General features: G+C 46.2%; 1 protein-coding gene across 1 annotated transcript in view; it reads left to right on the top strand.

Annotated features, from left to right (window-relative positions):
* Positions 1-3,169: 3,169 nt before the first annotated feature.
* The window catches only part of TBX20 (T-box transcription factor 20), a 34,634-nt gene continuing 20,895 nt past the window's right edge, over positions 3,170-16,908 (top strand). Inside the window, exons 1-4 of the mRNA XM_021553267.2 lie at positions 3,170-3,342; positions 5,439-5,673; positions 7,053-7,217; positions 12,421-12,529. Coding sequence (XP_021408942.1) covers positions 3,216-3,342; positions 5,439-5,673; positions 7,053-7,217; positions 12,421-12,529 — 636 coding nt within the window. The 5' untranslated portion in view covers positions 3,170-3,215. The remainder of the gene's footprint in view (positions 3,343-5,438; positions 5,674-7,052; positions 7,218-12,420; positions 12,530-16,908) is intronic.

A 16,908-nucleotide genomic window follows, 5' to 3' on the forward strand; every position in this document is an offset into this window, starting at 1 on the left:
TTCAAGCGAGGCAACCGCCCTGTTGGGGAGCAGCAGGGTTGCTAACTCTGCTCTCGGGAGGGGGTCGGTACAGTGGTGACAGCCGCTCTGCGCCTGGGCGCGGCGGGGACTGGCAGCTCCGGTTCGCATCCCCTGGGAAGAGCGCGCGGACGTTTCCAAATACATCCACTTGGTTGGGAAAGCAGAGAGGCATCAAGAGCTTTAGGGTAGTAGTGTGTTCCCCTGCCACCCCTTGGTCTCTGGAAGCCGGCCCGTCGCCGGAGAGGGCCGTGGGCAGGGATGGCAAAGCAGCCCAGGGAAGCCGAGCTCTCACCCTTTCCGCGTTCGGGCTGCCTGATCCCCGTGTCTCCCAAGTTCGGCCCCGGCGGGGGAGGGAGCCGTAGCGAGGATTAGACGGCCGGAGTCGAGACCCATTCCCTGCCCACGGGGAAGGAGGGGGTGCTCTGGGCGTCTAGACAACGCTCATTTCCTTATCGGAGGCGGAGCGAGGGGAAAAAAACCAAAAATATACAGATTCTCGTCGGATAGAGCGAAAAATTGCATGGCTTAACCAAGCAAAAGAAAAGCCATCCCGTGTGGACGGACCCGTTTAAAATAAAATAAAACGAAGCTCTTGGTTTTTTTTTCCCACCCCGGTCATTTCACTTCCAAGGGCACGAGCAGAGATCTGCAAGCCCCTAAAGCTCGTTCCTCTCACCGGGGGAAACCTCCCACCCGGAGGTGACCGGCAGCCCCGTCCCAGCTCCACGGCCGCGCCGCGGCCTCCGTTCCCCCTCGCCCGCCGCTCCGCTCCCCTCCGCGCCCGGGTGCGCCGAGCTCCGCTCACCGCGCAGCGCTTCCCCCCGCCGCGGCCGAGTCCTCCTCCCCCAGGCCAAGGCAATGACCGGTCGCCCCGCGGGACTGGAAATCCCGCAGCGAGGGAGAGCAGAAATCCGCCCGGAGCTGCCTCAGCTGCCTGCGCTGCGCGTTTCTCAGACGGACGCACAGAAATGTCCACAGTCGCCCACCGCCTCACTCCCCTCAGCCCCAGTGGACCGGGGCAGCCCCTGCTAGGGGCAGGTATGTTACGACCTCACTGCTGGGGGACGGAAATAAGCAAGGGAAAAAGATAGGTTGTTTTGGGGGGTTTGGTTGGTTGGGTTTTTTTACTTTGTTTTGGTTGGGGTTTTGTTTGTTTGTTTGTTTGGGTTTTTTGTTTGGTTGGTTTTTGGGGCTTTTTTTTTTTTTTTGTTGGGTTTTTTTTGTAGGATCTGCGCTGTTACTTTGACAGGTTTTATTATCCTTACTTGCGCGGCGCAGAGAGTAGGTAGGAAACAAAAGGAGACTTAGGCATCCCTGTTACCACCAGAGGAAAGGTGAAGAGGGCAATTTCCCCGGCTGTTTGTACCCTCCTTAGCCTTTCTTTTCAGGCAGGCCGGGCCCTGCTTTTCAGGTAGGGCCAAGGGAGCTCAGGGCCAGGAGCTCGGGACCACTCCCGGAGGGGTCCCAGGAGCGGGGCTGTCGCGCAGGGAAACTGGACCCGTAACTGGCGGGATGTCCCTCGGGAAAAAGTGGTAAAGTGCTGAGGAGACTTTTTGTTTGGTTTTTTTGAAGATTGGTGTCGGCAGAACCTCTCGTCTCTGTTTCCCTGTGTCAAGCAAGGGGCGATGCTTCGTGATCTGACCCTCCCGGCTCGCCAGCCGCGGGGCTGGCTGGGCTCTCCCCTTTCGCCCTTCTCCTCCCGTTAATGCCTGAGGCGAGACCGGGCCCCCAGACCGCTGTGGGCCACGCCGATATCCTCTGGCAGACGCTTTAGGCGCTTCTAAATACGCACGTCCCGTTTGCGATAGATATTCTATCTATAAGCAAATTCAGGAAACAAAAGGGCAAACTGCAGCTGGTTCTCGCTGATCTCAAAGCGATAAAACACTTTTTCGTCTTCCTCACTCTACTGGCTGGAAAGGGTGACCCAAGTGATTCTTTCTCCGTAATAATTAATTAAGTATAGTAGGAACGGGATCGACACCGGGTATGTATGCTCCTGGCACAAGCCTGCATAATAAGAGTCCTTGAATTCTGTTCCAGGTTTAAAAGGCGGAATTTCATTGATAAAGCTGCATGTCCTCTTGTGAGTCGTTCTAGCGAGTAAATATCTTCAGTGATATTTTTATTTAAAGGAATTTAATGAAACGCGACGCTTTATTTAATTTATTCATGACAGTGTGTTTACATTGTATGTGTGAAAGAGTACTGGTGAGAAACGTACTTAAATCACCGCCTTGGAATAAACTACTCGTTGGTACCATCAGCCCGTCCCGACTTTCTCTGTCTTATGTGCTTGATCAATGACATCTATTTCGCCGCAACCGATGAAACGGATTTGAAGAAAACTGTGCGATCAGCGGCCCACGCACTGGTTTGGCTGAGAAGGGAATGCTGCAAGGGTCTCACCTGCAGTCGGTGGAGGCGAGCACATCTCACCGGGATGACAATACTTGGGATCCGGTGCAGCAAAACCAAGGGTACGATCAGCCTTAAGGAGCATACTGTCCCAACAGAAAGCACACAACGACGAAGACGGCTGCTTTGAAAGCTGCGGTCTTTTAATATTTGAATATAAAAGAGAAAATTGACACTCACGCACACGCACCAGAAAAATTCACAATTACATTTCATCCTTTCAAGCGCCTTTCCGCCGTTCCTTGCCTCGGCAAAGCGAATAGCCTAGGGACCTCCTCGGGAGTATCCCTAGGCCTGCCCCCTCCTTCCCCCGCCGGGGCTCAGAGGAGCGGATGGCGCTCCCCGAACCGCAGCCGGGGCCCCGGCGGGGAGCGGGGCTGGGGTGCCCAAAAGGGGAGTGGCTGCAGGGAGCTGTCCCGAGGGCCGGCCGCCCCCTCCCCATCCTGCGGGCGGGCGGGCGGGCAGAGCCCTCCCCTCCCTCCGTCCGTCCGTCCCTCCCTCCTGCTGCTGCTGCTGCTGCTGCTGCTGCTGCTGCTGCTGCTGCCCGCCTCCGCCCCCTCCCCCGCGGCCGGGCCGGGCCGGGCCGGGGCCCTTGACGTGTCCCGGCGCCGATTGGCCGCCGGCCGATAGGATCTCCGCGGCCCCGCGTTAAGGCGGGGAGCTCGCGGCGCCGGGAGCAGAGCGCTCCCGGTATCCCGGCTCCGCCACCCCCGGCCGGTCCTCCCCCCGCCCCGTCCGGGCAGCGCCGCACCGAGCCGCGTCCCCGCACAGTGGCCATGGAGTACACGCCGCCCCCCAAGCCGCAGCTCTCCTCCCGGGCCAACGCCTTCTCCATCGCCGCCCTCATGTCTAGCGGCAGCTCCAAGGACAAGGAGTCCCCCGAGAGCACCATCAAGCCTCTGGGTGAGTGGGGACGGGGGTGACCGCCGGTGTCCGTGGGGTGCGTCCGTCTGTCCTGTCCGCCCTGGCACACCCTTCTCACCGCTCCGGCAGCCGGGCCGGGCGGCGGCGCGTCCCCCCTGTCCCAAGGTTTCCCCTGAAGAGAGGAAAGCAGCACCACCTAAGCTTGAAGGTTGAGCGCTTTCATCACCCACGACTGTTTTTTTTAGGAGAGGCTGTTTATAGCATGAAGAGTTTCCTAAATTCCTCTACTTTCATTTATGCCTCTTATTCATCCAGCTTCGCCATTTGCAGAATAATCCCACATTCTAAGGCAGTTCAATTTTCCTTCGCTGACATGAATCTCTTAAATTTATATCGCAAATCCACTCTGATTCTGAAGTCAAAATAGAGACTCTCCGTTGTCGTGCTTAGGCTTACAAGGGGTAGTAAAACTTGTGTGTAGAACTGAAAACCCCTTCACTCCACAGTTCTTCGATGTAGGCTCATATACGCTGTTTTGCTCTCCGTAGACCGGGAGGAGTTTTTTGTAAGCATTTGCGATTTTCGGGTAAGCGATTTCTCTCTATTCGGCTGCCTCGATTCAGACTCCTGAAAGCTTTTTAAAAACATGAACATCTTCCCCTCCTTCCCCCCCTCCAAGTTTCTGCGGTTTGTCATCCTTTCGTGTATCCAGGAGTTCGCACAAAACTATAAAATATGTGTTAAGCTTTTAGGGCGCCAATGAACAGGATTACGCTCAATCTTAAAAGAATTCAGAAAAGGCAGCTCCTCAGTGTCTGCTGCACCTAATCAACTGTCTCAAAAGATTTCACATAGTCTAGGGATTCATTGTGAACTTCATTTTTAAGTCTGGGCGCTAATGTAGGCCGGGAACGTTGTAGTATTCCCGGTCGACGTATTTATATGGGTTTGTGTTAAACTTAGTGTTAGTGTGGTTGGTTTGAGATTTTGTGTGTGTGTGTTTTTGTTTTCTTTCCCTGAAAATGCTTGTTTAATTTAACTTTTCAAAATTTTAAACCCTTCCCTCATGTCGTTCAACTGAAAATCGAAGGGAAACGACTGCCCTGTGACTCGGCTTTTATTAACTGGAGCTTTAGGCAAAACCTTTCCCTAGAGGGGCAGGGCGCGTTCGTGCTCCTCCCGTTCTTTGGCGCCGGGTGGCGGATCCCTCGCCGCATCCCGGTGCCGCATCTCGGGGCCGGGCAGAGCCTCCGCAGCCCTGCTCCCTCCTGGCCTCGCCTCCGGCGGAAACTCCCAGCGGAGCTGCTGAAGCGCCCGAAGGCTCCCGGGGCTTGCGGGGGAGGGCGGCAGCGCCGGCGGGAGCCAGACGTGGCGGGCGGCCCGCGTCGGCAGCAGCTGCTGCACCCGCGTAGGTTGCGCGGCCGCACGCGGCTCCCCCGGAGCCTGTTTCTCCAAAGGAGCGGGTTCGGTGTCAGCAAACCGGATGGGAGAAAGGCAGACCCAGCTTTCCCGGGATAGTGAGCCGTGCCCGCTGTTTAATTAGTATTTGGGGTTCACTTCCCCGCGAAGGAAGCGCGGAGCCTACGCGGCCGCGCAAGGACTCCTTCTGCGTTGCGCTCTCTGCCAGGGGCGCAATCCAGGAGCAGCGTCCCGTGCTCCCCCAGCGTGACCCTGGCTCTCAGCAGCCCCTCGGCGCCCAACGCTCCCGTTTTAATGAGAATTAGTGACCTTTCCGTGGAACCCCTCGGTTAGCAGGGGGCAGCGCGCAGGGCTGGCTCTGCCCCGCCGTGCCCCGCGGAGCGGATCACGGCCGGGCGGCGGCGAGGCCGGGGCCGTGCTGCTCCCGCCGCGCCCCCGGGCGTCTCTCCCGGTGCCTCTGGGGACTGGCGCCGCTGCGGGCTCTTCCCGGAGCTCATCTCGCCGAAAATCACCACCGCTGCCTTCAGATGATGAGGGGTCGCCTAAAGGATCGGCCAGGTCTGCGGGTGCGCTGGGGCAGAGCGCGGACAGCTGAGCGATAAATGCCTTTCATATATATATATATATATATATAGCTTATGTCGGTGGTCGCATTGTCTTGGCTGAATCCTCTCTCTCCCCCTCTCTCTCTCTTTCTTTTTCTTCAAACCCTGCAGAGCAATTCGTTGAGAAATCCTCCTGCGCCCAGCCTTTGAGTGATTTATCCAGCCTGGACCCTCACGGGGATTTTAGCAGCAGCCCTTCTTCCCTGTGCACCGAGCCCCTCATCCCCACCACTCCCATCATCCCAAGCGAGGAGATGGCTAAAATCTCCTGCAGCCTGGAGACCAAAGAGCTCTGGGACAAGTTTCATGAACTAGGTACCGAGATGATCATCACCAAATCCGGGAGGTAAGGCTGGGCAGCCCCTGGGTTTCCCTCCGGGCATCTTTCGAAAAGCGGCTTTGGACAGGGGGAAAAAAAGGGCAAAGTTACCGAAACCCCGAAACCCCGCATATATATATATATATATATATATATATATATATATATATATATATATATATATATATTTTTTTTTTTTTTTTTTTTTTTGATTGGGAGAACAGCACGGCTGGGCTAAGGGGAGAAGGAGGAGGGTGAAGCCCCATACTTGCCGCAGCCCTTGGTGGGCCCAGCCCGGCTCTGCGCGGTGCGCGGAGCCCCTCTGGGGCAGAGGGAGTCGCGGCCGGGGCTGGCAGCGAGCGCGGTGCGCTGCGGCGGGGCCGGCTGAAATCTACCCGGGCCGTCCTGGCGGCAGGGAATTAGTGTTGTTTCCCTAATAATCAGGTTCGTGACTAAAATCCTGCTGTGATTTTGAGGCGCTGGGTTGGTACAGACCGAGGGAAACGCGGGGTCGTGGGGAAGGGATTCTGTCAGAGCTTGGTTTGGTTTGTTCTTTTCTCTCGGTTGCAAAAATGCGCAAAAGCATTTCGGGCTTTCTTCTTACATCAAGCTATGCCGTTTCTTCAGGAAAACTTGTGGGGTTTGGGTCAGTCAAATGCAGTCCGGAGGAGCCAAATGTCTTTTGAGGTTTCATAATCTCCAAAGTTACTTTTATTAACGTAGTTGCCTGATTTTTTTTTTTTTTTCCAACTGGTGAGCTCTATCGGTATTTTTTAAAAATAGGTATAAAACACGCAATTTAAAGTTCAGTATTTTAAACCATCAAAAATTATTTAACTTTATTTCTAGTCTACAGGATAAGCTTACATTTTAAAATTGTGCTTTGTTAAAAGTTTAGTACAGAAAACAAGTATTTTAGTTTTGAAAATTCCGTTCAAAAATATTGTGAGCAGGCTTAAGAAAACACTCATGTAAAATATGTGAGAATAACACCGGAAATAATTTCTGGAATATTTCCCTTACAGTAGTATAGATCCTGTAAAATATAAATAATTAAAAGAAAATGCAAGTTCCTAAGTATCTATGTACATAAGCTACAACTATTTTCTGAAATCGTTGTGTACTTTTAACTAACAGGCAAACAGTATATTTCTCCTTTCCTTATTCACTTTTTACCATGTTTTTCTTTTTGCTTCTCAAATATAATTTCGATTTCAAACTGATTTTTGTCTCCTTATTAGAGAGACATAAGATTTAACTCCCATCATGTGGAAGCAAAATCAATACATGCTTTAAGTTTTTTCAGGGGATTTAAATACAATTCTTACTTTCAGCAGCTTTTCAGATGCTCTCTTATTTCTATTCTCTGCCTAAATATTTATTTTTTGATTTACCTTTTTTTCTAGGAGAATGTTTCCTACGATCAGGGTTTCCTTCTCGGGAGTGGATCCTGAGGCCAAGTATATTGTGTTAATGGATATAGTTCCTGTGGACAATAAAAGATACAGATATGCCTACCACAGGTCTTCCTGGTTAGTGGCTGGAAAAGCTGACCCTCCTCTCCCTGCGAGGTTTGTAGATTTTATTGCTGCTCTTTTATTTATCTCTACTTTTTTTTTTTTGTCCTTTTTCCCCCTTCACAAAATATCTTGTATTAATCTTCCAATTCTGTTTGCAAACAGTGCTCTGAGATTTTGAGTCCATGTTCAGCAAAGCTGGTTACAAAACTCTGATTACAATTTTTGTGTTGCAAAATCTGGCCTCAAATCTCTGCTTGAGATTTGATTTATACTGAGTATTCCAAGACATGTAGAATTTGGTTAAGAGGTCTTTTACATATACTGGGGTTTAAAAAAAAAAATTAAGTTTGTTGTGATTCAGATAAGAAAACTGAAAAAAAAAAATTTGTGTCTCTTGGATTTTCTCCTCAATATTTGACCTCATAATTTAAAGCCATCCAGGCACCACCAGCCAAGCCAAAGTAGAAATAAATTGCAGTTCATTGCTGTTTATACTTGAAATTATATTATTTCTGTAAAATACCTAGCATTTGCTAACCAATGATTTTTTTCTTGATTTTAATCATCTCTTAGGCAGCAGGCAAAGTACAGAACAGTTCCTCAGCACAGTTTTCTTTTTGTTAAAAGATCATGACATATTCTGAGACATCAGGACAAAACCCTCTGTAAAATAACCCCTCTAAAATAAATTCCCTTTTCTCTACAGAAAAAAATGTTTTAGAAATTTAATTTCCAAAGTCATTCCATTAATGTAATTAATGACTGATTCTTTTAAGCACCGGGCAACTGAGGCTGCAGCGCTGGGCTGTAAAGTGGGAGGGCACTTCAGAGGAGACCCACACTTCATCGTATTCAGCCCAGCACTTCTGTACCTACTTCAGTCCCCAAGTCCAGTGCGACTGCAGCACATGTCGAAAGGCTTTGCTGAGTCAGAACCCGAGATATGGAAATAACGCGGATGCCTCTCAGGCTTCAAAGAAACTTTTTGCAGAAGGCTCAGTGCAGGAGCACAGATCTGCTCCAGGTGGCTTAGCCTGGGGTTAAGAACTTGCTTATTACAGAGGCAAAAATTATAAGTGAAACACAAGAAATGGAAACTCTTTTTTTTTTGGTCTGTGAGTATAGGCACCAAATTCTGCGCGATTTCCTTATATAAATAGTTGAACTGAAATCTTGGTGACTGGTGATCTCTGGAAGGCTGTTCAGGGAAGTAAACAAACAAAAAGCGCAAGCAGAGAAGCTGTGATTAAAGACAGCAACCTAGGAGTTATGTCTGCTTTGTTTTCATGGCCAAAAACTCCTTCTTGCAGTGTGGTTAACGTCTGAGGGCTTCATTTGACGTATTGTAATGGGCACTGATCAAAACCCAAAGAAAAATCACAGATCCTGCTCCAAGGGAATCAGCATCAAAAGAAGAAATAACAGAAGAACAGAAATAATTTTAAAGCAGGATTTTCCCCTTCTTATTTTTCTGTTCACACCCCTTTTGGGATACCTTTAAATAGATTTCTAATTCACACTCTCTTTGGCATAGACTTGCTCAGCAAGGAAATACTAGAACATAAGACAAGAGACAGGAATAATTAGCAATTGCCCTGCTGAGTATTGGGTAAAACCTTCTTGAAGTTTAACAGTTATTTTTATTGTACTGTGGTGATTTTTGGGAGTCCTCAGCAGATCAATGCCCCTGTGTGCAAATCTGTGCTGTTCCATTTTCAGGATGCTTTGTCCCCACATGTGAATGTACACCTTTCCTGCTTCATTTTCAGGATGCTTGGTTTAACAGACTGTTGATAAGAGCACCGGCAGAGATAGCTTTTTCTTTGTGCAGACGGTACTTACATATGCATTTATGAATTTTGTCCTCCTTATACGTCTCTTAGGTGAAAAAAGGATGTCAAGAGGTTCAGTTCCCGTGTTTGCATTACCAGTGCTTCTTCTAGAGAGTTAACGCATCTTTCAGTCTTGCTTGAAAAGATTAAAAGTAATTCTCCTCCCATCTTGAAACGAGTTTAGTCCTGCTCCAATAACAAAACCCTTAAGGAAGTTATGATTTCTTGTCCTCCAAACATAGGTTTTAGCTCTCCCTGCTTGAGGAGTGTCAGTGGGAGTTGTGTGTGTGTTTAGTGTCTGGGAACTGGTAACAAGGTACTTACTCCTCACATACACATTGCTGCTTGCATCTGCCCAGGCACAGTGACATCAGGGGAATAATTCAGGAGTTGTATTGTGCCTGGGTGTAAGACTTTGCAGGATTGAACCAGTTTGATGGTTTTACTCTTTCCATTATAAAAATAACTTTCAACACTATGGCAGTTTTGTGGGTTTTTTTTGGGGTTTTGATTTTTTTTTCAAATTAGTGAGTATTCTGTGATTCTGTTTGAAAGATTAGCCCTTCAGGGAACTTTCTATTAAAACCAGTTTTATCCTTGTCTTCCTGCTGTCAATGTTGAAGACAAGTTTATGTTGCAATGAACAAGTTTATGTTGCAACGAGCACTTAAATAAAAATACTTTTCAGAAAGTCTTTTGTAAATCTTCTAAAGTGGTATCTGGGGATAGAGTTCCTATGTGATATTTTGTGTTTGTATTCCACATTATTAAGACTGTGTGAAACATCAGTTCAGTAAGTTTTAGCATGTACCTTTATTTAATCTTCTTCCTGTTTTCCTTTTTTGCCTCATTTCTTTCACTCAAAATTTTGTCCCTATATTTTTTTAAACTGTATTTGTCTACAGTAATTTGTTAAATTAACTTAGTGTTTACAGACTTACAGAGAACTCTAGGCAGGAAACCTTTAAAAGGTATTATATTTGAAAATTGAGACATTATGGTAAATAAAAGTAGCATGCAGGGGACTTGTGGGACCAGACCATCTGTTAAAGTAAATAGAGGGAGTGCAGTGTTGCATTCCAAAATACACAAGAAAGTAGCAGTACTCAATCCTTGTGTCCATTATGAAACATTATATACCGCGGAGCAAATTCACACCCAAATATGGCTCCTAAATCCTTTGTGAATCCAAGCGAGGAGCCCCTTGCATCTGGCTGGCCTTGTGCAGCAGATCCCAGGCAAACTTCAGGGAGAGCCTCGTGTGCCATGATGGAATGTGCACATTCATCTCACTGACCTGCTTGCTCATGCACACTCGTGGTCTTGCCAACAACTTCTCCTTCAGAAATTGCTTTGTCAAGCCTTTAACCCTTTTCTCTGAGGGGTGCAAGCTTGGGCTGTGGGAGAAGTGTGGGAAATAGGTGTAGCTCACCAGGCAGAACCCTGTGTTGCAGTGGGATTGTTGGGGTGTAGAAAATGGGCTAAGAAAAGTAAGGTCTATTGTATTGTATACCAGTAATTGATATTCCTATCCGTCAGTTACGTTCCTGTTAGCACTTTGCTTACAGGCATTTGATAGCTTTAAAGCAGAGCCAAGCATTAACCATGATGGTGTAAAACAATTGTGCTCAGCTTTTCAGCACAGGGAGGTCTTTACTCATTCCCTGCACATATTTGAAATACTTTGGCTTCTTGGTCCCAATTAGCCAAACCTTGCTGAGTCTGACACTCTGCGATCACAGTAAACATTATTAGCTATCCAGACACTCAAAATTAGGAGGCAGGCTCAAAAAAAAAATCACAACTCTGGCTGAAAATTTGCAGGGCATGTTTGACAATATTTTTGTTTTGCTTTCCCTAATTCAGGGCTCTAAATACTGAAATTTTCACAGTTTTTTAGAGGAAGGTAAAGTTAGTTTTCATGAGAGCTAAGATTCTTTTGACATAACATGATTCCAGGTCTTGGTATTTCAGAATACATCATCATTTTTTATGAGCTTTGCAGGGCAATCACCAGAGTCAATAGCAGCAAGGATGCCTGCATACTAGGAATATTTTATTGTGACAGAAATCCTGGCTCAGCATCCCTCCCATGGACATAGCTAGAGCAGCCAAGTTGTGCTTTGGATCAGTGTAAAGAAAACATCCTGCACATCTGAGGCGAGCTGTGCTGGTAAAACTTTAGTTTCACTGTGTCTTGGGATTCTGCTGGCAAAAACAGAATACAGGATCAAATCTCCTTCCTCTTTGAGCAACAGGGCTGCTCTACCCAGCATCTTTAGTATGGGCATTCCTTGATTAGGGATCTGTGTGCCCTGTTGGAGAGTTACGCCCCACCGTTTAGTGGTTTTCTAAAATCGTAGCTCAACAACAAGGACAAATGTTTATCTTCCTAACCTGGCAGCTCAGTCCTGCTCCACCCACCCAATGGAAGAAAGTCATTTGTGAGGCCAAAGAAATCACCCAAAATGAGAGTCAGGCCCTCAGTGAGTGATAACCAGTGCAGGCAGTAGCAAAACAGGGCTGGTTTGTACTAGCTGAAGATCTAGTCCAGCTCTTAATTTGCCATCACAAATGAACAGTTGAGTTAATAATTTTCAGCAATACATTTTTCCTATAAAATCATTGCTCTTAAATAGCATGGCACTTGTAATTAGTGTAGCCATAATGTATATATCATTGTATCTGCATGTCTTCTTGTTTCCTTTTCTTCTGCTTAATTTCCCAACTGTAGGATTGTTAATAGCAGAGCTGCAACTGATTTTTCATGTCAGACCACTGTGCTGGACTGCAGCCTTCAACCTCTTATAAACAGACGTCACCACAGCAAATGTGTGATCGAGTGCAGGTTAAAATCATTATCACGGCTTAATGTTACATATAAAGAAAAATGCATCTTTATCTACATTCCCCCATTATCTCTGTAATGACACCATGTTTTTTCTCTTGGAGTTGTAGTCATTGTTATTTTAAGTGCTTGTTAGTACAGCTGTGGGGAAAGACATGATCAATTTTTCATTTGGGAAAAGACACAACAGGGAATGTTAATATCTCTATTTTAGATAGAGGGATAAAATAATAGTTATGGTTAAGGAGCAGTCTAGCACTCAGACACAGGATTCTCAATTATGTTCCAGTGAATTAAAATAAGTCATCTGCTTTACTGTCCTTCATGAATTGCTTTATTTCAGGAATTCATTAATTTTGGGGAGATGGTATCATGTTCTAGCAGCAGACTTGTATTACCCTAAGTTCTTAAGAACTTTGTATTACCCTAAATTCTCAGGATATGCCCATGAAACCACCGCATATCCCAAAAGCAAAATGACATATGCATTTTGACTTCATACTGAGGTGGTGCCCACACATAAGCCCAGAGATGAGATTTTATTTTGAGCAGGCATTTCCCCTGTGTTTTTTAGGTTGTATGTGCACCCTGACTCTCCATTCACAGGAGAGCAACTACTGAAGCAGATGGTGTCCTTTGAAAAAGTCAAACTCACCAACAATGAGCTGGATCAGCATGGACATGTGAGTACCTCTATGGGTGGGAAAGGGAAAAGAAATCACAAAGGAATTGCTTGCTTGTGCCACAGGGCTCAATGGAAGAGAGACTGCCATGGGAAAAGGCTGCCATGGTCCCCATGTTACACCTCTTTTTGCCAGCCCTTCATACCACAGGGGTGGAAGATGTTGTGTGAAGCTGGAATATGTTTGGTTTAACATGTTTAAGGGTCCTTTTGGGTTCCTTTGGTCTTGAGGCAACTTTCAAAGTCAGGATTTTCTGTAATATTTCATAAGGTGGAGCCTGGATCAATGGTTCAAATCATGCTCCTACTTCCATTAGAGGCAAAACATCCATCAGGGACAAGTTCAGGGTAGAGCTGAACATCAGAGGAAGGGATAGAAGGAAGGCAGATGAACCTTTTGTTGTGCTTCTGCTTGCATTTTGCTGTGACTTGGCAGTATGCTCTGCCACGTGCCATGGCTAGCAAACCCATATGCTTTTATTCTTGTGTTTGGAAGCTCCCTGCAGGTCACTTCAGGCCACCTGTTAGGGTTGGGTCTGTCAATAAGAGCTCTTTTACTTCCAAACTCATCGCAGCATGAGCTCAGAGTCAGAAGAAAGTACTGACCTGACACCAAAGCAGGGTCTAGAGAATTATAAAACATAAGTGTGCCTAAATTGCCCTTGAAATAACTGTAGGCTAACTGCAAGTCAAGGTGTCACAGGGTGGGCTTGGGCCTCTGAAGGAGACAGGTCCCAGCTCTGATTGGTGCCAGTTTGTTGTCCCAAATCCTAAGGCTGGAAGATGGTGAATAGGATTCAGAGCTGCTTGCCATGGGTTCCTGCTATGCTCCATCAGTGGGGACAACTACTGTAGTTATCTGAGTGCCTAGTGGTAGGTGGTAAGAATAGGTATTGTCTATGCTGTTCTCTCCTGTAGAATGCCTGTAAAATGCAGGACCGACTGAGTAGTGCTTCCAAATTGCAAAGAAAAAGTTAAAATTGTTGCCTCTGGCTTGGTGATTCTCTCAGGGAAGGCAGAAGGAGCAAGGGGACAGATTTGAAAGAATCGTTGGCTGAGAGCAGGGCAGTTCAGTTCAGAAGAATGAGAATAAAGGCAGGGTTAGTAAATGAGGTTTTGGGAAGAGAGGAATGATTTTGAATTCTAAAGCATGTGTAGGAGTAACTAATTAGTTCAGCTGAATAATTGCAGATTACAATGTACCAGAAATCCCTTCTCTAGTGTGGTGTTTATTGCCTGGACTGTGGGAGACAGTGGCCATTTGTCTCAGCTGTGTTCTGTGCAAATATTTTTCATCCGAAAGAGAATTTTCACTCATTTCAAGAACTGAGAATTGAATTGCAGCCATGATAATTTAAAATACATCCTGGAAATAACAGCATCAAAAATAGCTGAAAACCTAAACAAATAAACAAAAAGAAAGCCCAGATAGATGCCTCTGTGTCATTCTTTTGTAGAGATCCATCTGTGGGTATATTGTTCTTGAACCCAGTTCTCATCGTTGTTCCCTTCAGGACTAGAGGAGAATGGTTTTGCTTTTTTCCTCTCTTTTATTTCATAATCTGTAGAAGGGCAAAGCGGAAGATTTGTGGGCTCTATCGCCGAGTGATGATAGAGCAGTATACGTGAGCACTTAAAAAGAAGCATTTTTCATCATAACAGGGGCCATGTGTGCCTCTAATAAAGGGCTTGCAGCAGTATATTGCAAGCTAGTTAGGAGAGTTGCAGTTCCCAGAAGCCCAGAGGAGTAGGAAGAAGAAGTAGGTCTGAGGAGCTGTCGGGAACAGAGACATGTGGCAGAGCAAGAAGATTGAATCGTCTCAAATACAGGCAGCAGCAGAAAATGATCCGCAGTGTTTGAGACACAGCCTTCTCATTAATTTCCGGAGAAGCAGAGGTTGATCCCACTCTTTACACAAAGACTTTGGACAGCCAACAACAATGGAAATTTTTGTGTGCTTGGTTAAGGATAAGCCCTGAAGGCTTGATCCTGTGTTGAGATTTGAGTGACACGTGTTACCCCTTCACAGAGCACTCTCTTTTTAATATTTTGTGGGGGTTTTTGTTCCAAATTAGGATGTTATGTTTTATGTGCTGTCTTACTGAAGCTATGCAAATGCCATCAGTGGATGATCAGTAGAATTAAGGAAGAAATGAGTTCTCCGGAGCCTTTAAGGAGGGCACACTGTGCTACAGCCTATGGCATTTCTGAACTCCTGTGTATGAAGAGAAGAGGAGAATTGAAACACCTCCTGAAATCTCTCCCTTCAGATTCAAAGAGCCAGTCTTCACTTTTTAATTATGTTTGATAAGGCATGTTGGCTCCTGAGAAAGTTTGGATGACCCAAAAGATGCCTTTAAATACTAGTTACAGGTAGGGAAAATGGATCCAGCCTGATTCCAGTTTGTTCTAGTTGCTTGCTGTCTTCACCATCCAGAAGACAGTTTTGGGTTTATTTGTAATTATGGTTTATTTGTGGGGTGGTTCCCTTCCTGAAAAGGAAGAAGTAGAGAAGAGAGGCATTTATTTGTTCTAACGTATGTTTGTTTTCTCTTATTCTGAGAATTTTGGGATTGGCAAGCATTTCTGATTGTGTACTTTGAGCAGCATGTGTAACTCCAGAGTTATGCACATATTCTCCCCAAGCCTCAGGCAGAAGTCTTATCTCTGTGTGCATGGCATACAGCTCACTGCATGGAAACACTTTCAGATACCCTTACCAGAGGAAGGAAATGGATCCTATCTCTAGATTTTTACAGCCAAGCAAGAAGTCGTCATTTTTCTGACTGTGACATATTTATAAATGTGACTTCCCCCCGCCCCCCGCCATTTTTTTAGTGATACTTTTCATACACATTACTTTCTTTAGGACTTTTCATTGTCCTTCATTGGAAAGCCATCATTTCTGGTTTATGGTGGGGTGAGGCATGAGTGTACATTATTGTAATAATGTACTTGGCATTATTTTTGGCATTTACTCAAACACATGAATCTATGCAAAAGCAAACTCAAAGCTGTGAACATGTTTAATAAATAACTGTGAAATCTGAAAAGGGGTCTTGCAATAGCCACAAGGAGTTATGCCCAAGTTTTTTTGATCAATCAGGCACAAGTTAGGAACCATCATGCTTTCAGAAAGAAAACGTTACATGTTAATGCTATTATTTGGTGAATATGGAAGTGGCATTCACAGCACAGTTCCTGAATTCAAACCCACCTTGGAATTTTGCAGCTGGCATCCAGATTGCTTCTGGTTACTGGTCTGTAGCCAGTGGGAGCCAGATGCCTACAAACCTGCCTAACCTTACAGCAGTCAGGATCCTGTAAGGAGGTACCCTGGTTGTCTCCTCTGACTCAGGCTGTCAGCACGAAGGTAGATGGGGTGGCTGAGGGCCCGTGGCTGCCAGCAAGTGTGTGCAGGGGAGCTGCCATGAATATATGGGCACCTGATGTACCTCTTGGGACATGCCAGAAGGATTGGCACTGAGCTGCCATAAAGGACTTTCTGATAGCTACACCATGCAGGAGGGGACTGCTTGGACTTTGAGGACACTCTTGCAGTCTACTCTGTGAGGAACACCTTCTGGATCTAACTTCTTTGGGCTGTTTTTATATGGTCATAACACAAGAAGTTGCACAGATATTAAGGAGTGTCTTTGTGTGTCATCAGTAACTTGTGTGGGGTGCAGGTGGAGAACTACACATACAGATCCTCACATGAAGGAAATGGTGACATTTACCTTGGTCATGGGTGTTTTGTGACCTCCTGTCTGCATTCGGTACTTGTTTTGTACATGAATGACCAGACTTGCCTCTGGTGGGAACAAGAAATGTAGAGTATCATGCAAGGGAAGTTATCCATGTGCACTCTATTTTATGGAAAACTTTCAAAAGGGATTACATGGTCTTATTTGAGAAATGTGGTTCCTTTATCACAATTTGCATTCAGAGAGGAGTGAAAGGGAAGGGCATGTGTGGGAGCTGCTCTCAACTTTTTCCTCTTTCTGCCTGACTGCTGCTCAGATGTAATTCTTTGGTGTGGATATCATGGCCATGAAAGGCAATGGAAAGCACCAAGATCTGTGGGCTAACCCCTCAGTAAGCTCATCACTATCCACACACCCTGCTTTAAAATGTCTTTTCCATCTGCTTAGAGCACTTCAACTAACTAGGATGGCAAGACAAAATTTTACAAAGAGAGAGAAAAGTGCTAAGGATATTAAAGGCAAGGTCCATGGTCACTGAGTATATTCGTATATAAAATGGTGAAGTGCTTTGAAAAAGGACCTGAGCTGGTTAAAGCAAACATGCAACACTTTCAGGATGATGGTTCACTGTCATTGCAATGTTTTTCTTGTTGCTCTGTGCCTCCCCACAAA

Source organism: Lonchura striata, chromosome 1 (assembly GCF_046129695.1).
Source record: "Lonchura striata isolate bLonStr1 chromosome 1, bLonStr1.mat, whole genome shotgun sequence".
Taxonomy (NCBI): domain Eukaryota; kingdom Metazoa; phylum Chordata; class Aves; order Passeriformes; family Estrildidae; genus Lonchura; species Lonchura striata.